Genomic DNA, 18,991 nt, shown 5'->3' on the forward strand with positions numbered 1-18,991 from the left:
GTTGCCCAAATGAAATAACAGCAGAGCTGAGGTTTTATTTTTTATTTATTTATTTATTTATTTTAAAGAGAGAGTAAGAGAGGAGAGAGAGAGAGAGAGAGAGAGAGAGAGAGAGAGAGAGAGAGAGAGAGAGAGAGAATTTTTAATATTTATTTTTAAGTTCTCGGCGGACACAACATCTTTGTTGGTATGTGGTGCTGAGGATTGAACCCGGCTGCACGCATGCCAGGCGAGTGCACTACCGCTTGAGCCACATCCCCAGCCCCAGAGCCGAGGTTTTAAAATTGAGTCACCTCTGAAGGCCATGCAGCACTGGGTGAGACTCTCCCACCTCTGCTGCATCAGTCTAGGGGCATTCTCCAGTGTTCTTTTCTCAGAATTTTTGTTCACTAGGAATGGAGGGGTCTTTCTCCTGGGAATATATGACAGCAGCATGGGCTGTGGGTAGGGACGGGGAACATCAGATGCTTTCCTCTTCAGCCTGAAAAGCAGAAGTTGTGTTATGGCACCTCTCCTCCACAGAAAATCTTAATTAAGCTTTTCCAAAGACTCTCACCAAACTGTTCTTAGACTATGAGCAAGAATTTTTGTAAAAGAAAAAAAAAGTTTTCAGGTGGCAACTATGTTTACAGAAGCAGACTGAGATAAGGGACACTAACTCAAGGCCTCTATTGGCCTGGAGCCTTCACAGAGGCCTTTGCCTTTCAAAGGACAGTAGGTGGATCCTAGGGAAAGTTCTCTACAGACCCAAAGATAGGAGTAAATGTACAAATGAGGGGAAGGTAAATTTCCCTTTCCCTGGCACTGATTTTCTTAGAGAGTGTCCTTGATTTATTTTCCAGGTCTGGGTTGATTGTCCAGAACAGTAGGGGAAAAAAAAAAAAAAAAAAAAACCTACTTTTATGTGGACTTCTACCGATGGTGAGCCTCTTAGCGCCCTCTCCCCCTACACACTGGGCCTAAAATTCTAAACATTTCTGAACTTGGGGATCGGAGCAATGAATTGATTTAGGCAAAAGCCTTCCTCTGGACCTAGCTGCAGCCAATAAACCTGATTCCTACTAATTCCTTGGTGTTCAGCTGGGGTTGATTGAAGGAGGGGGAGGCATGGCCATACTATTCAGCAGGCAGCTTCTCCTTCTCCAGGGATTGGGGGACCCTGGAGCCTGGCTGCAGTTTTGGGGGGCGTCCAGCTGGAGGGGAAGGTTATGGGGAGAGGCCCCAAGCTTGTTTTGTTTTGGTTAGTTTAGCAGTCACCTATCAGCTTAATATGCTTTTTCGTGGAAATAATTCATTCTACTGCTATTGAATAGCTGTGCTTCTCGTGTTTTCTGGAAACAAATTTGTAGAATCACAGATCCTTGCATTATTTTTGATAGGAATTAGTTCTCAGAATCTAACCATGACAGAAAAGACAACAAAAGATCTTTTGCTTTATACACTACACAGACATGAGTTGTGATTATTTTGTTGCAAAACCTGATCTTCACCTAAATTTTATTATTAGATTGGTTGTAAATGATTTTGTTTTGGTGCTGGAGATTGAACCCAGGGCATGGTGCCTGTTAGGCAAGCCCCTACCACTGAATACCTCTCCAGCGTCTGAACATTGTCTTCTGATTCATGAACTTATTTTTCAAGCATGCAATTTTATACTTCATTTAAATTTATTAGTGTTTAGTTTCTGAAATGTGCACTCAAGACATTTTACATATAAAAACTGCTGAGAAAACATTTTTTAGTTACCTGTCACCATAAGGTAGTTTTTGTTTAACCAAAGGCTTATTTTATTTTAAAGTAAGTTTACTTAGGAACAAAAGTGGGTCAATTTAAATAAAGTATTAATAACACAAATGGTTTGTATATATGACCAAATTGCAGTTGCGACGATGACCCAACAGGAATTTTGGAAGACTGGTTACCCCAGGTAGCGGGATGGGTAGAACACCACTACGGAACCCAGGAAGGCCAGGGGAAGGTCAGCATATCCTGCGCTCCACGGAGACTGGGAGGAAAAGTCGACCCCGCCTCTTCCCCAAGGCGGCGCAGTGCGCAGGCGTACGGACACGCCGCAGCACGGCCGGTGGGATACATTGCGCAGGCGCGGGCGCGCCCGCCGGCTTGGTCCCTATGGAGCTTCCGTAGCGGTGCTGGCGCGGCGGGGAGCGTCCGGGATGAGCGCGGCCGAGGCCGACCGCTGGGCGTGGCTGCTGGTGCTCTGTTTCGTATTTGGGTGCAATGTCCTGCGGATCCTCCTTCCGTCCTTGTCCTCCTTCGTAAGTGCTGCCTGCCTTTCCCGGGCCGGTGGGGATACCGCCGCAGGGCCCGCCGGCGCGCTCGGGGTCCCAGGCTGGGCGCCCGGGGCCCGCAGCGCCGTGCCGGCCGCCGTCGTGAGGTGATTTTGGTTTTTGGTTCCCAGCATCTGAAGGCGCAGAGTCGTCCCTCCGCAGCCGGTTCCCGAGCGGGGAGGCGCCGCAGCTCCCGGTCGGCTTTCACGTGGCCGCAGCCTTCCCGCCGTGGGTGGCAGCGGCGACCGGAGCAGGTGCCCGGCGCGCGGCTGCCAGCCCCGCCGTCCGGTTAGCCCTGGCCCCTGGCCTCGAGCGGCCCTAGCTGCAGGGACGGGGCCTCCCGAGGCCTCGCTGCTCGGTCCCGGAGCGACGGAGCCCAGCTGCAGGGGCCCGCATTTTGGGACGAGCGGGGCGGGGAGACTGGTGAAGAGAGAATCCCAGTACAGTGCGATGCTTTTGGGGTCCGAGGGGGCAACGGGACGTGTCGCCCCGCAGTGATGCCTCGGCCTGGCGGCCCGGTGTCCCGGCTGCTGTGAGAGGGGGGGTGTCCTCAACGACTCTCGCCTCCCGGGAGGAGGCCAGATAAGAGTCCACCTAGTGACTGCTGGGTGCGTCTTCCAGTTCTGCACTCCTGCCTACCGGAGCATAGTAAGGAATTGGTAGGGCAGGGGCTCGGGGAGCGGGGCACCCTCTCTTTGCTCACAGCAAAAGTGAGGGGCTGTCTGACTCAGACTGAGACTTCAGACTAGAAACAGCTCTTTCTCTCCTAGTAAAAATTGGTGGTGGTGGCATATTTAAGACAAGGCAGGACTTCTGCTTCTTTGCCTTATTCTACTAGGATTGGTTGAGTGTCTGTTTTGGGCAAAACTGTATTCTAGGGCCTTAACCCCTTTCCCTGAAGTATAGAGGATTTTCTGTTAACCCCTGCTCCCCTTCAGAATCTTTCCTGATGTCACCTGATGATTAAGAGAATATTCGAAGCTTTGCATGAAATACTGCTGAAGAGCTGTCTTTTGCTTTTTGTTATGGTTTAGCTCGTGTGTGAGATGATGCAAGAAAGTTTAGAGGTAAAATGATGGGGTGTTGAGAACCTTTACCTAATCAGCGCCTTATACACTGGAAGGATTAAGTGGGTGATAGGCAGGTAGGGTGTGACTAGAAGAGGTGGGTCCCTGGGGTTATGCCTTGGAGGATATATTTTGTCCCCCGTGAACAGAGCTCTTTGTTTCCTAATTGCCGTGTCCTGAGCTGCTTTCTTTGGCCATGATGGTCTGCCTCATCTTAGGCCCAGAGCAATGGAGTTGGCCATCTATGGACTGAGACCTCTGAAACTGTGAGCCCCAAACCAACTTTTCGTCATCTGAAATTGTTCTTGTCAGGTTTTTGGTCACAGCAGTGAAAAAGCTGACTAAAACATTTGTCTTTTTTCTTTTCCTTGTAAAGTACACATAACATAAAATTCCTCCTCCTCCTCCTCCTCCTCTTAGCTGTACAGTCCAGTGGCAGGAGGACATTCTCATTGTTTTGCAGACTACTCTATCCCTATCCCAGAATCTTTTATCAGCCTTTAGCTGAGACTCTTGCCTATTACAAAATAGCTCTGTTCTTTTCCCCCAGTCCCTGACAATCACCATTCTGCTGTCTCAGTTTGGCTACTCTAGGAGCCTCATGTAAGTGGAACCACAGCTTTTTTTCCTTTGTCTTATTTCACTTAGCATACTATCTCATCCATGTTGTAGCATATGTCAGAATTTCTTTCCTTTTTAAAGACTGAATAATATTCCAATGTATATTGGTACCACATTTTGTTTATCCATTTATCTTTTTTTTTTTTGTACTAGGAATTGAACCCTGGGGTGCTCTACCACTAAGCCACATCCCCAGTTCTTTTTATTTTTTATTTTGAGACAGGGTCTCACTTGCTTAGGTCTTAGTTGCTTAGGGCCTTGCTAACGTGCTGAGCCTCCCGAGTTGCTGGGATTACATTACATATTTGCACCTGTTTATTTATCCTTTCATCTGTTTATAGACACTTGGGTTATTTCTTCCTTTTGGCTATTATAAGTGAAGCTGCTAGAAGTGGATGTATTAATCTGTGTTTGAGTTCTTGCTTTCTTGCTTTCAATTCTTTTTTTTAATATTTAATTTTTTTTTAGTTTTAGGTGGATACAATATCTTTATTTTATTTTTATGTGGTGCTGAGGATCGAACCCAGTGCCTCACATGTGCTAGTCGAGCACACCACCACTTGAACCCCAACCCTAACCCCAGTTGCTTTCAACTCTTTTGGGTATAATCAAGTGAAATCGCTAGAGCTGGGCATGGTGGTGCGCGCTTGTAATCCCAGCTACTAGGGAGCTGAGGCAGGGAGATTGCAATTTTGATGTAAGCCTTGGCAGCTTAGTGAGAACATGTCTCCAGATTTAAAAAGGGGGAGCTGAGAGAGTGTGGCTTGGTGGCAGAGTGCCCCTGCTTTCAATCTCCGGTAAAAGTGGAATTGCTGGATCAGATGGGAATTCTGTTTGGTTTAGTTCTACTGAGAAGCTGCCACACTGGTTGCACAGTGGCCAGGCCATTTGCATTCCCACTCATTGCACTTGTTATTTTTTGTTATTGTTGTTTTTAACCAGTTGCCATCCTGATAGATGAGTGGTCTGTCACTGTAGTTTTGACTTGCATTTCCCAGCATCTCTTCATGTGCTTATGGAAGTCTGTGGCATTATGATTTATTTATTTTGTTTTTTTGTTTGTGGCTCCTGGCTCATAACATCCATGAATGTTATTTTGGAATAGCTTCAGAGCAATGAAGATTAAAGACCTTTTTTTTTTTAAAATTTTAAATAATTTTGGGGCACTGTAGGCCTCAGAAAGCAAATTCTGTGTCTCTCAATTTTCTCCCATCCTCCTTTCACCTGCCTTTTCTTTTTGGCCATAGGAATCAAGATTCTCTTTCCTGAGACAGGTCATAGAAACCAAAAATATAATCTTCTTCCACTTTTCTGTCTAGAGCTGAGCACAAAGAAATTTCTCAGCTCATTAGCAGTAGGCCTTACTCTTTATGTCCACTCCCATTCCTGTGTGGCTGTCCATTCATCAGTTATGCCTCTGTAGTGAGATCTCCCAAAGGAGAGGTGTGGCACCTTCTGGCCAGCCTAACATGTGAAGGCTCACAGGAGAGTGAACAGGAACTCATCTATGTGCTGAGAGGGTCCTCCTCAACTGGGGATGGGGTGACCATGCTTAGATTCTTCCAGCCCTCCCTTTTCATATCTCTTGGCTGCTTATCTGTATCCTTTAACATATCCCCCCTTCTGATTAATTAAACAACAAGCAATGTGGCTTAGGACCGTGCCTGATAGGTTGTCCAATTCAACATATGGTTCTTACCCGTCATGGGAGAACTGACCTTTACACGTCAGTTTCCTGTCTTAGGTTGAATCCACTGCAACCAGATCAACCCGTCACTGACTACCGGGGGGGTGAGGTTCTTGCCTCACCTCTGTTGGCCCCCAAATTTTAGACCATCACTAGTAGAAGGGAGGAAGATACAGAAATGCCACGACACCAAGCCAATTGACAGCTCCTTTGGAAAAATTGCGTCACTGGTGACACCATCAGCAAAGATGCCAGCATTACCACAAGTAACATGGGGTGTGCTGGCAAGGAAATTGCATCACTGGTGACACCATCAGCAAAAATATGCCAGCAGTACCACAATTCGGTGCACCAGACGATAGTTCACAATGCATGCAACTGATATATAGTCCAGGCAAGTTCTGCAGGCAGTTCAAAGTGGAAGAGTCTATCAATATGTCTATTTCCTCCCAAAGTAAATCAAGTCCTTGATTGAGCATTACTTGTTGAGTTATATTCATTGATGCATCAGTTTATACAGTTTACTGTGGTAGCTATCATAGAAGCTGTTGTTTGGTTTTCTTAGTCTTCACCGGCACTGGGATGGAGATGGGAATTCTGGCAATGATGTTAAAGAGACATTATCCTGAACAGAATTATCAAATATAATGAAAAGGAAAAGTGAAAGTAAACAAACAGATCTGTTATTCACCTTTAAAAACAATAGTAAGCAAACAGATCTATTAACCACCTTTGAAAACAATCATTAACAGCTGTTTACCTAATTTAGATTAAACCACTTAAATCACATGAATAAAAAAAAATTTGGATCCATTTTTTCATGAGCGCTCCTCATATAAAAATATGGACATACACACATACTGACATGCAACACAAAACAGTGCATACATAACATGCAACACATAAGACAATAACAACGGCCTTGTAGCTTTACCTAGGTAAAATCTCCATTGCAATGTTTAAAAACAGTCAAAAAATAAAACACAGTCAAAAAACAAAACTGATCAGAAAAACATTAACCTAGGTTTGTATGAGCTCAAAAAATAAAATAGAACTTTATGATGTGGGAAAAAGCAATAATAAAATAGATATTGAAAAAAAAAAAGCACCGTGGTTAATCACTGTCGCAGATGTAAGAATAGCCAAGCTGGGGCTCTGGATATCAGCTGTTATGGATTTCAGTCAGATCATCTTCTTTTTCTGTAGAAATTGTTTTGGTTAACCTCTCTGGAATCCAAATTGGCTGCTGTTCTCCCTGTGGGAACACAAAAACAGACCCCTGACTCCAGACAAACACTGAGTCAGGAGCTTTCCATTGTCCTGTTGGAATATCTTTCCAAAGTACCTTAGGCTTATGTACATTTTTCGGATACATATGTCTTTCCACAGCACTAAGTCCTGATGAATCCAAATTTAAAAAGTTTAGAGTAAAAAGGGTTATTTTAAGTTTATCTTTGGGGGATATATACCCCTTTCCAATTCCCTCTTTTTGCTTTAATAGGTACGTTTTAATAGTTTGATGAGCTCTTTCAACTATGCCTTGTCCCTGTGGATTGTATGGGATTCCTGTTATATGAGTAATACCAAATGATGAGCAAAATTGTTTAAAAGATTTAGAAGTGTAACCAGGACCATTATCAGTTTTTAACTGTTTAGGAACACCCACAGTGGCAAAATTTTGTAAGCAATGAGCTATAACATCTTTAGTTTTTTCTCCGGCATGAAGGGAGCCCATCAAAAATCCGGAAGAAGTATCAACTGTAACATGTAAATATTTTAATTTTCCAAATTCTGGCAAGTGTGTGACGTCCATCTGCCAAATATGGTTAGGTATTAGTCCTCTAGGATTGACTCCAAGATTAACTTATGCCAAAGCCAATGTCTCGGCTTGGCACAAGATTCAGGAGGCACCCACACTTTGTAGATTCAAACAGCAATTCTTTATTCCCGCTCTCACACCGCCTCCACACAGGTCCAGGGGCAATCGCATTCTGCCGTCTCCTGCACAATTCACCTACTCTAGGAGGCTATACGAGGCTATCTCCAAATCCCCTTTTAATCTCACGAGAACTCAACGGGAACAAGCAGCAGGAACACCCTAATCCCAGCAATAATCTTCAACTTCCAACTTCCCTAAAACCCATTATCTTAAACTAGCAACGCCTTAAACTCAAGGAGCTGGTTACTTCCTCAAACCTGATCAGCTCTAAACCCGGATCCGCCTTGGTCCCTTGAGCAAGGTCACCTTATTAAAGCATGCATGCAATGTCCCATCGAATGTCCTCTAAGCAGCATGGGGTACGCTTGGCAAGGAAATTTCGATGGTCATTCCTACTTGGTAATGGCCCTCAGCAAACATATCCTTTGTAAAATCGGCAAGTGTTTCCCTGAGTTCTGCCAGCTGGGCTAGCAAGTTTTTTTTTTTTTTTTTTTCTTTTTGCAGTGCTGGGGCTTGAGCTTAGGGCCTCTTGCATGCTAGGCAAGTCCTCTACTATTGAGCTATACTCCCAGGCCTTGGTCTAGCAAATTAATGCAACCTAAAGAGCGACTCATGGAAACTCTAATTTGTAGTTGTCTGCCAGAAATTCCAGAGGCTGGAACTTGTAACAGTGTTTGAGGTGAGGATTGTCCTGTGGGACTAAGCCCTATACCTGTGGGATCTGACACTGTTTCTTGATAGTGTCAGAGTTGAATGAATTAGAGGACACCTCGCTGGTTTCTCTGGAGTTGATTGCTGCTTGCTGGTTGGAAGTCCCTGTGCATTTTGGTACCACAGCGGCCCCTGCATTGTGAGTGTGCAGTAAGAGAAACCATCTTTATCTCTACCCTCACAGCTGCATACTTTCTTTGGAGGCTGTCTGGACAAGTCTTTTGCCCTTTTAGTCCACTTTGTTGATTTGCTGTGTAGGTGCAGGAGGCTCATACTACGAGTAGCGCCTGGGGCCTGGTGTGGCAGAGGCTGGGGTGAGGGTCCTGGCGAGTCATAGGCTCTGTGTAGGTGCCGCCAGCAGCTCCTCCTAGATACCTAGCTTTGCGGACAGTTGGGTATGGTGCAGGCCACCTCTGGGTTAGGTTTGTGGGGCCTACCACTGTTTTATAGCCCTAGCATTTTCAAAATCACCCTTCACTTTTTGCTGGAAAATGCGGCCATCTCCCTTTGCACTAGAGGATTGAGTGAGAGGTGGACACTGCAGGATCTGTGTGGGTGGCATGTTTCTTTTCTTTCTTTTTTTTTTTTTTTGAGAATTTTAATATTTACTTTTTAGTTTTCAGTGGACACAACATCTTTGTTTGTATGTGGTGCTGAGGATTGAACCCCGGGCCGCACGCATGCTAGGCGAGCACACTACCCTCAGCCCAAGTGGCATGTTTCTTAGACATCTCCTTTCCAAAGCAGTCAGGCACTCAGCGAGTCCCTGCCGTGAGTCTCCAAGTGTTAGGACACAGCAGACTCACAGGACCTGCCTGGGGTCCCTGGGGTGGAGAACAGTATACAGCTGTCTGGGGTGCTCTTATGAGGGGACCAGTGTCCTAGGAGGAGGGGCAGCTGCAGGCCTGGAGCTCTGCTAGTGATCAGGTTCCAGCTGGTGGTGCTGGCCCTGGTGGAGAATGGCATCTGGGCTTTTCAGGGTCTGGAGCTCTGCAGGGGCCTTGGTCCCTTCCCTCGATGGAAGAACATCCATCCTGTGTCCAGGGATGTTCCCATGCTTGTCCCCAGAAGTCCTGGAGGGAGGAGCCAGGCAGCTTGTGTCATCCTCCCACCAGACGATTTTCAGATGGGGCTGGCCTTGACTTTCGCATCAGGGCCATGCTTGCTGGTTTTGTTCAGTGTCGGCCTGGCTCTCTCAGGAGGGGTGCTGTGTTCTCATTGCTTCTCGTCCACTGGCATAGGACTTCCATTTTGGGGTGTTTGCTTATTACGCCGGGCAGGTTACTGGGGGCCAGCGCTCCCCCACCAGGACCTCTCTGCCTCAGTGTGCCCTTGCAGTGTTCTGACCCAGGCCCATCTTGAACAGTTGGTGGGCGCCACCTGGCGGCCATTGTCATCTCATCCTCATGTTCCTGGCCTACTGGCACAGGTATATGGGAGTGGGAGAGGCCTTTGGGTGGCAGTCAGTCTAGGTGAGCTACAATTCCATACAGGATTCCTCTGCCCGTGAAGTCCTCTGGGTCTTGCTGGGGAGAGTACTTTAACTCAAACCATGAGTTCATATCCATATTTCCAGTTCTAAGTTCTAGTTCTCTCCCAATACCCATTTCTATCTTTTTCTGACAGAAGACCGACTCTCCTTACCTTTATTTTTTTAATTTTTATTTTTTTAAAGAAGAGAGAGAGAATTTTTAATATTTATTTTTTAGTTTTTGGCGGACACAACATCTTTGTTTCTATGTGGTGCTGAGGATCGAACCCGGGCCGCACGCATGCCAGGCGAGCATGCTACCGCTTGAGCCACATCCCCAGCCCACTCCTTACCTTTAATGCTTATGTAATGTCCTTGCACATAATCTCCCATCTCCTCTGTCACCTGTACCCAGTGTGGATGGCTGCTTCATTCCTGCTTGGCTTCTGATGCCATGTTTGGTGGGGTTCCTGTTTTCTGACTTGCCATCTGTATTCCTCACCTGTTCAGATTCTGACTCCCTGTCTGGCAGCGCTGTGTTGGGGGTCCTCTATCACTATGGTTGGCCCTGATCTGCCTTGATCAAGTGCCCCTGTGTGGGAAGACCCTCCCCACTGGGCTCTGACACCCTGCTCTAGGCCTCTACCTCATCACTGATGCCCTGCACCCCCACCTTCTCAGCCCCACCTAATGTGGGACTCAGTTCTTCAGGATGGAAACAGAATTATGTTCCCTGTCACTTAAATGGCTGCTGTGATGATGGAATTGATTTTTATTTTATGATGCTAATTGGATTCTTATAAGTAAAAAATACACACATTTGTACTGTAGCAATCCATGGACATCTGCAGAAGGAAAAATGTCATTTGTATAGTCATTCAAATTCAAGGGAATTTGGGCTTTCTCTTTTTTAATTTTTTTTCCTAGTTGTAGATGGACACATGTCTTTATTTTTATTTATTTATTTTTTATGTGGTGCTGAGGATAGAACCCAGGGCCTCATGCGTGAGAGGCAAGTGCTCTACTACTGAGTGTCAACCTCAGCTCAGAGTTTTGGGCTTTCTTTGTGCTGTTGGAAAGGCTAGGAAAATGCCACAGCCTGGCCATGTAGGTCATTGGGCAGCTTGAAAGGCACAGCAGTATGATGTTGGTTTGTCCTGTCCAGCCAAACATGGCCAGAGTCACCTCAAACCATGGCAGGGGGCGTTCCCTCAAGAGGCTGTTCCAAACCATCTGAAGACAGGGCTGGGTGGGATTCCAAAGAAAGAAGCTCTAAACGCTAGGATAACCTGTGCAGAGCTTTTCTTAGGGGAATTAACATAGCCATCCTTGTGACAGACAGTGAGAAAGAAAGAAGATATGTTTTTCCTAGGTATGTCCTCCACAAGGGGGTTGGATTACAGAGTTTATGTGGGTGTTTTTAAAAAAATATTTACTTATCTATGTATCTTTAGTTTTAGATGGACATATTATTTTGTTTTTATGTGGTGCTGAGGATCAAACCCAGTGCCTCATGAATGCGAGGCGAGCTCTCTACCACTGAGCCACAACCCCAGCCCCCATTATGTGGGTGTTTGAGCGGCTTTTCTGAGGGTGGCTAGTTTCTACATGTCGAGCAACAAAGCTAATCACCCAGTGTTTTCCAGCAACAGCCTGACCCATGTAAGGATCTGGGAATGTTCAAAGCCACATCTTGGGTTCAAGCCTGCAAGGAAAATAGGCAGCTGGCTGGGTCACAGTAGAAAGCACACTGTGTTTCTCAGTCAGAACATATAAGGAAAGGGGAGGGCTGCGGAGCCGTTCTCTACCCCACATGGGAAGATACTGATCTCAGCCTTCCACCCTGCCAGATGTCCAGGGTGCTGCAGAAGGATGCAGAGCAGGAGTCGCAGATGAGGGCAGAGATCCAGGATATGAAGCAAGAGCTCTCCACGGTCAACATGATGGACGAGTTTGCCAGATACGCCAGGCTGGAAAGAAAGATCAACAAGATGACTGACAAGCTCAAGACTCATGGTATTGCAGTGAGTGGCACCTGGAAAGTGTCGTGAGAGCTGGTTAATAGAGAATTCTCTATATATGGATTCGTAGGACACAGGTTTTGCTTCTCAGGCATTCTAAATGTTGATAGAAATTTTTTATGTTGTCTGGAAGAAACCCAGTAATAAATTTTACTTTCTCCTGATTTACTGGTGAACCTTTGCATTCTAAACACAGAAACATTTAAGAATCCTTTTAGATTTTCTTTGGAGTCAATGTATCTTTGTAGGTTTTCATTTTCTTTTTTCTTTTTTTTTTAAAGAGAGAGAGAGGGGAGGGGGGATAGTAGGGGATAGGAAAGTAGCAGAATACAACAGTTACTAATAGGGCATATGTAAAATTGTGGATGTGTAACCGACCTGATTCTGCAATCTGCATTTGGGGTAAAAATTGGGAGTTCATAACCCACTTCAATCTAATGTATGAAATATAATATGTCAAGAGCTTTGTAATGTTGTGAACAACCAATAAAAAAAAATAAACTGTTCTTCTGAAAAAAAAAAGAAATTGAGGCAAAAAAAATAGAGAGAGAGAGAGAGAATTTTTAATATTTATTTTTTAGTTTTCAGCAGACACAACATCTTTATTTGTATGTGGTGCTGAGGATCGAACCCGGGCTACACGCATGCCAGGCGAGCGCGCTACCGCTTGAGCCACATCCCCAGCCCATTTTCTTTTTTAAATATTTATTTTTTAGTTGTAATTGGACACAATACCTTTATTTATTTTTATGTGGTGCTGAGGATCAAACCCCGGGCCTTGCACATGCTAGGCAAGTGCTCTACAGCTGAGCCACGACCCCAACCCCTAGGGTTTCACTTTCAAATTCAGCATTTTTCTGAAGGAATCCTAGAAAAAGATATTGTAGTGGGTTCTCAGGGCTTTTTGTTCTGCTCTCTGGAAAATGCCCAAAACCGTCGTGATCTGAGTGAAGGACAGCCATGTGCTGAAGGCCCTACTGGCCTGTGTGTGGTGAGAGAGCTGTCTTCAAGGTACAGAAAGCACATCTTTAGGCTGGGGACCATCTAGACTCCTGCTTGGGGTTTCTGTGTGATGTAGACCAGGAAGTAGGGAAGATAATTTATTACTGTTGACAAGGCATTATAAAAAGAACCTCTGGTGGAGGTGAATAATTTTGAGGGTTCTCAAAAGTGAAGCTGTCCTGACCTCACAATCTGATGACTTTTAAGAAGTTCTGTCTTATATTTCTAAATGTCTCGGGTGATCGTTTGTCGGTACCTGGAGGTGCTTCCTGAGGCAGAGTGTCTGTGGTCGAAGTATCTTCTCCTGTTGTCAGGACTGCATCACGGTTCATCCTGCTTCTCTTTCCTTTCAGTGAAAGCACGGACAGCTCAACTAGCCAAGATAAAATGGGTGATGAGTGTTGCTTTCTACATATTGCAAGTAAGTGTACTGTCACCAGGGCCTTTGTGACTTGTCTCCAGATGCTGTGGCCTGTGGTACTTGGGCCTAAGAACACCAAGCTGCCAGGTCATGGAGTCCTCCAGCATGTGACTCTGACATCTGTGAATTTCTTTTCTTTTTTTTTTGACTGATTTTTTCTTTCTTTTTTTTTTTTTTTAAAGAGAGAGAGAGAGAGAGAGAATTTTTTAATATTTATTTTTTGGTTTTCGGTGGACACAACATCTTTATTTGTATGTGGGGCTGAGGATCGAACCCAGTGCCGCGCACATGCCAGGCGAGCATGCTACCACTTGAGCCACATCCCCAGTCCCACCTGTGAATTTTTAATTACACTGATAGAGAGCCTTTCTCTGGGGCCGAGTTGTTAGAGGTTGGGACTTTGGCAAATGAACCCTGAAGTGACCTCTTGGGAGTTCCCACCTTGCCTCTGTTCCAGTACAGTTTTAAGGGCCGGGGGATGTTGTAAGAAGTTTACAAGACTTGTATTTTCTAAGATCTGCAGTCATTTTGGATAGTACTTGTTCCCTGGTGTGCACAGACAGCACTCCGAGGCCCCAGCTTCTTAGCTGCAGACTTCTGCTGTGAGGCTTCCCTTGGGGCTGCCACCTCTGTTGCTGCTTGTATGAGGCTGTGGCTGTGCTGCTGACAGGGCAGGCCTCTGGCTGCTTGAGAGGAGTTTAACATTATGTATGGTCTTTGCTGAGCTGAAGTATTCAAAAACCTACCTTTCAAAGTCCAGGATTTGGGGTACACTGAAGTGAAATGATCTGAGGCACTGTATTTGATGCCACATTGGTTCAGAGACACAGGGGTTACCCCAGTACCGCTTTTAAGTCTGTTCATTTTCATGGCATATTCAAGATCATGAATGGGACAGAAAGCCACTCTTCAGTTTTCCACTCAACTTTGAAACTTGGGGTTCACTTGTGCACTCCTACACTGACACAGCTGTTGGGGGGCATTAGCTCATTTTTCAAGGGTCTTAGAGGCAAGGGTGTGCTTCTGTCTTTCTCTGTTGTATTCAGCTGTAGTTCAGCTAGTAGAGACAGGCAGTGGGAACAGAACACCTGTCTTATGCGAGGGCTTGGTCAGCTTATCAGCTAACTTACATAGTGTATATGTGGATTCATAACGAAATAGTAAGATGCCAGTTCCCAGGACAGCGCTCAGCTGCTTGTTGGCAGCATATTCTGGACGTGCTTATGAGCTCTCAACTAGATGTTCCTTCTCGAGGCTGCAGCCCTGGACAGCAGAGCTGGTATGTCTGTTCTGTTGGCTTTGAGGACTGGGTTGACAGAGCTTGGGGCTGTCAGTGTCTCAGTGTTCATTATATTTCCGTCTTCTTCCCTGTGATTATCTGTGTGATGGCACGTGGTCTTTACTCATGGGAAGTGTCTTTCCAGGCAGCCTTGATGATCTCGCTCATTTGGAAGTATTATTCTGTCCCCGTGGCTGTTGTGCCGAGTAAATGGATAACACCGCTAGACCGCCTGGTAGCCTTCCCTACCAGAGTAGCAGGTAAGAACTTTTTGGAAAACACAGTGGAAGACCCTGCAGAGGTGTGTGGTGGGAGATTGAGTTACCTGGCATCGTCTTCACTCACCATCTGTTGGCGAGCTGTGGTTTGTCTCAGCTTTGTATGAGGCTTGCAGTCAAAAAACTAAAGTCCAGAGAAGCTCTTTGACTTGTCCATGGTCACTGCAGTGTTAAAGAGCAGACTCGAATCAGCTGGGGTCTGCTTCTAGGAACCAGGCCTAACTTGGGGATTCTGATGCACCCTTCATTAAACACTACCTCTCGTTCCCAAGTTCTGTCTTTTCAGTCTGTAGTAAGATTGCCCTTTCTGCACACTTGCTGCTGTCAACCCTTCTTTTACTTTGAAAGATAACCTCTATTGGATGTTAAAGGTAGTACATGTATGGGCTGGGCTGGGGCTCAGTGGTGGAGCACTTGTCTCCCATGTGTGGAGCACTAGGTTTGATCCTCAGCACCACATAAATAAATAAAATAAAGGTATTGTGTCCATCTACAACTAAATATTAAAAAGAAATTAAGAAATAGTACATGTTATTGAAGAGTGATTAGAAATACCAGAACACTGATGATGTACAAAAAAATTGAATGATCTTCCAAATCAGTCATCTGCAATTATCAGTATTTGTCTTACTGAATACATTGTTTCCTAAGTAGTCCAAATACAGGAGTTAATTTATTTAAAAAAAAAAAAAAGAAAGAAAAAGAAATACAGGAACAATTGAAAACCCAAGCTGGTCATTGTAGTATGCACCTGTTTTCCCAGCGACTGGGGTTCTGTCCCTGGTACCTCCAAAAAACCAACCAAACAAAAACAACCAAACATCCCATTAGTTATTGATAACACCTCTTATAGAAGTATATTTTTTTCCATTTATCTGATGTAGCTAAGAACATCTGGTACATATCATCCTACTATTCTGTTTCCTGGAGGCTGGTAGTCCAAGATCAAGGTGCTTCAGGTTCTGTGTCTGATGAGGGTGCTTTTTTTCCCTGGGGATTGAACTCAGGGACACTCAACACTGAGCTACATCCCCAGCCCTATTTTAAAAACATTTATTAGAGACAGTGTCTCACTGAGTTGCCCAGAGCCTCGCCATTGCTGAGGCTGGCTTTGAGCTCAAAATCCTCCTGTCTCAGCCTCCCGAGCTGCTGGGATTATAGGTGTGCACCACTGTGCCTGGCTTGAGGATGCATTTTCTGGTTCATAGGTGGCTCCTTCTTGCCTGTCCTCAGGTGTTGTAATGAATGCAAGAATGAGTTCTCAGGTCTCAGAACCTCAAAGGCCCCCCTTCCTACACTGTCACTGGAATTAGGGTTCCAGCATGTGGCTTGGGAGGTACAAGCATGTAGATCATGGCACTGTATCAATTCATTTTTTACTAGTGAATTTTCTTTACTAAGCAGAGTTCTTCCAATCTGTTGTTATAATACATAGTAATGCATCTTTCTTGCAGGAAAGGGAACTCAAACCAGGGCCTGTGTTCAGTGTAATTTCTGCTTAGTAATGATGTTGCCCTGTGGATCTGTGAAAGTCTGACAGAGTTCAACCCATGAACTTAGCCTTTCTTCACCCCGCACTGCTCAGAAGGAATTGCAGTCCTGTAATTTCTTATAATTAAGTTGAAGGTGACAGGCAGGAAGTGTGGCGAGCCTGTCTGCATGCTCTCATGTTCAATTTCTTTATTTTCAGGTGGTGTTGGAATTACCTGTTGGATTTTAGTTTGTAACAAGGTTGTGGCGATTGTACTTCACCCTTTCAGCTGAAGAGGAGATGAACACTGCTGGAGGACTGTTTTGTTGTCCTGGGAATTGAACTCAGGGCTCCTTACCACTGAGCCCCAACTCCAGCCTTTTTTATTTTTAATTTTGAGACAAGGTCTCGCTAAGTTGCCCAGGCTGACCTCAAACTCCTGCCTCTGCCTTCCCAAGTTGCTGGGATTACAAGTGTGCCCCACCACACCTGGCCTAGCTGTGTGACTTACAAAAATAGTTCTCTTATTAGGTTAAAAGTCTGATTGCCACTTAAAAAAACAAAAACAACAACAACAAAAAAACCCCAGAGTACACAGGGTAGTTTTTTTGTTGAATATGTTCTTGGGCTTTTGGTGAGATTCTTGTGAGAATCCCAGTGTTCTGCAGTTGGGGATGTGTGCATCAACCACCTAACGCTGGCTTTAAAATACTGATTTGGTCTTTTGGCACATTATTTTGTTGCCAACTGGAAAGTCAAAATTTTCTAACAATTTAAGTACTTTTTAATCCAGTTTAGAAAGTAGCTTAATCTTATCACTACTAGAACTTGAACATTTGTTTTTTTTTTGCCTCATGTAGTATAACTGAAAGAATAACACTAATTGACATTGCTTGTTCTTTTTCTATGTCTAAATGTTGTTTGTTGGATAAACATTTGCATAGTGTATATTATCTACTTATTTGGAGCTGTTAGTTTTCATTACAGTGCTTTATAAATGTACTGATGAGACCATAATGAATTGTTTTGTATTTAAGCATTTCAAAGTAAGTATGTTTTGTAAGCATTTAATATTTATGCTTAGTAGAATGGAACAAAGTTAAAACACAAAGTAGGGAGTCTGATTAAATTAATCTGAACTGATACTTGTTTAACCTCTAAAGTATAATTCTGCTAAATCTATTTTTTGAGGCACATTTTCTAATTAAAATATTTGCAAGTGCTGGCGTTACTTACTTCCTTGTCACCACTTACTTGCTGTAAACGATTTGTAACTGACAAGTGGTGAGAGGCTTGGCTGTTAACTTGGTGTGTAACCATAGCACAGTACAGCTAAATTCTGTCACTGGTTTTCAAAAGATCATATTCTTTTTTAGTGAGGTGGGTACTGGGGATTGGACTCAGGGGCACTTGACCACTGAGCCACATCCCAGTCCTATTTTGTATTTTATTTAGAGACAGGGTCTCACTGAGTGGCTGACTGCCTCGCCGTTGTTGAGACTGCTTTGAACTCGAAATCCTCCTGTCTCAGCCTCCCAAGCTGCTGGGATTATAGGTGTGCATCACTGCCCCCTGCCCAAAGATCATATTCTTAATTCTTGTGTTTCTCATGATCTAATAAGTAGATCATTATTATTTTAGTTGATTATACTGTGAAAAGACAAAGTGCTTTGGTCCTTTAGTTTACTGTCATATTGAGGTCCACCAGGGTGGGTTTGAGGTTCCACTAACTTAAACTCACAAGACACTGCAGACTTTCCCAGCCACTCACCTTACTTCATGACACGTGCAGACCTGGAAACGCAGCAGTGCTCATAGCAGATAGGATCAGGAGGACCTGATGGCAGCTCTGGAGTCTCACACCACACAGGAGATGCTTCGGCTGTGAAGAAGGAGGAGCCCACAGGAGAGGAGCACAGAGTGGCCCAGGAGGCCGCCCAGAGTGTGGCAGCCTGACGGAGTTTAGGAGTTTAGCACAGGGAAGGCTCCTGCCTCCCTCCCCTTCCCAGCAAGCTACAGCCTCAAGTGATGGTCATATGGAAATCAGTGGGCAGCCAGGTGCAGCACGCCAGGGCGTCTGCGGACCACCAATCAGTGTGAAGTGCCCCGACAAGACCCTCTGCCTTCCAGTTGATGCTGCCGGTATTGTGGCGAGTCTCACTGAGGAAAGACAGAGTTCATGAGGGTCTGGGGAGATTACGTAGGGAAATAGAAACGTCCTTTATGTTGCACATTTTTTTTTTTTTCAAAAAGTATATTTGTTTTTAAGTAAATAATAAGTATGGGGTTGAATTAAAAAGATAACAGAAAGGGATACCATCTTGTTACGCAATTTCTCAGAGTTCTCATGTTATCAGTTTCTTATGATTTCTCTAAGATATCCATGTGTTTATGAATACTGATGTATGTGCTTGTAAAGTAACTTTTTTAAGTTATAAAAGTAAAACCTGAAAAGAAAATAATTCTTGTTTTATTTATTCATTTTTGTCAATGGACCTTTATTTTATTTATTTATATATGGTGCTGAGAATCGAACCCAGGGCCTCACACACGCTAGGCAAGTGCTCTATACCACAACCCCAGCCCTGTTTATTTACCTTTAAAAATCTAACTTGGAAAGTACAGAAAAAGACTGAGAAAGCACAGCCTCTGATTCCATGGGACTAGGATTGCTGAATTTTGCTTTTTCCTATATGTGGTGTGTATCATATTTATGGGGTTTTTATTCAAAATAT

At 44.6% G+C, this 18,991-nt stretch overlaps 1 protein-coding gene and 1 long non-coding RNA gene across 2 annotated transcripts; one reads left to right on the plus strand and one right to left on the minus strand.

Annotated features, from left to right (window-relative positions):
* Positions 1–136: 136 nt before the first annotated feature.
* On the minus strand, positions 137–2,136 carry LOC144376500 (uncharacterized). The gene is made up of 2 exons (XR_013437046.1): positions 1,923–2,136; positions 137–481 (listed from the first exon to the last, which is right to left on the minus strand). It is a non-coding gene; the product is annotated as an uncharacterized LOC144376500 (long non-coding RNA).
* Positions 2,101–18,718, plus strand: Get1 (guided entry of tail-anchored proteins factor 1). Its single transcript, XM_005323476.5, has 5 exons — positions 2,101–2,276; positions 11,635–11,800; positions 13,161–13,228; positions 14,653–14,767; positions 16,476–18,718. The coding sequence occupies exons 1-5, from the start codon at positions 2,175–2,177 to the stop codon at positions 16,547–16,549; spliced, it is 525 nt and encodes a 174-aa protein (XP_005323533.1). The 5' UTR covers positions 2,101–2,174; the 3' UTR covers positions 16,550–18,718.
* Positions 18,719–18,991: the final 273 nt, after the last annotated feature.

The sequence above is a fragment of the Ictidomys tridecemlineatus genome, chromosome 3 (assembly GCF_052094955.1).
Source record: "Ictidomys tridecemlineatus isolate mIctTri1 chromosome 3, mIctTri1.hap1, whole genome shotgun sequence".
In the NCBI taxonomy this organism is placed as follows: Eukaryota; Metazoa; Chordata; class Mammalia; order Rodentia; family Sciuridae; genus Ictidomys; species Ictidomys tridecemlineatus.

Bases quoted from the DNA above. Each gene is read 5' to 3' on its own strand.
- Get1 (XM_005323476.5), top strand. From the start codon at position 2,175: ATGAGCGCGGCCGAGGCCGACCGCTGGGCGTGGCTGCTGGTGCTCTGT. The intron at 11,801-13,160 runs GTATTGCAGTGA...CTTTCCTTTCAG, and splicing joins TGACAAGCTCAAGACTCATG to TGAAAGCACGGACAGCTCAA. The intron at 13,229-14,652 runs GTAAGTGTACTG...GTGTCTTTCCAG, and splicing joins TTGCTTTCTACATATTGCAA to GCAGCCTTGATGATCTCGCT.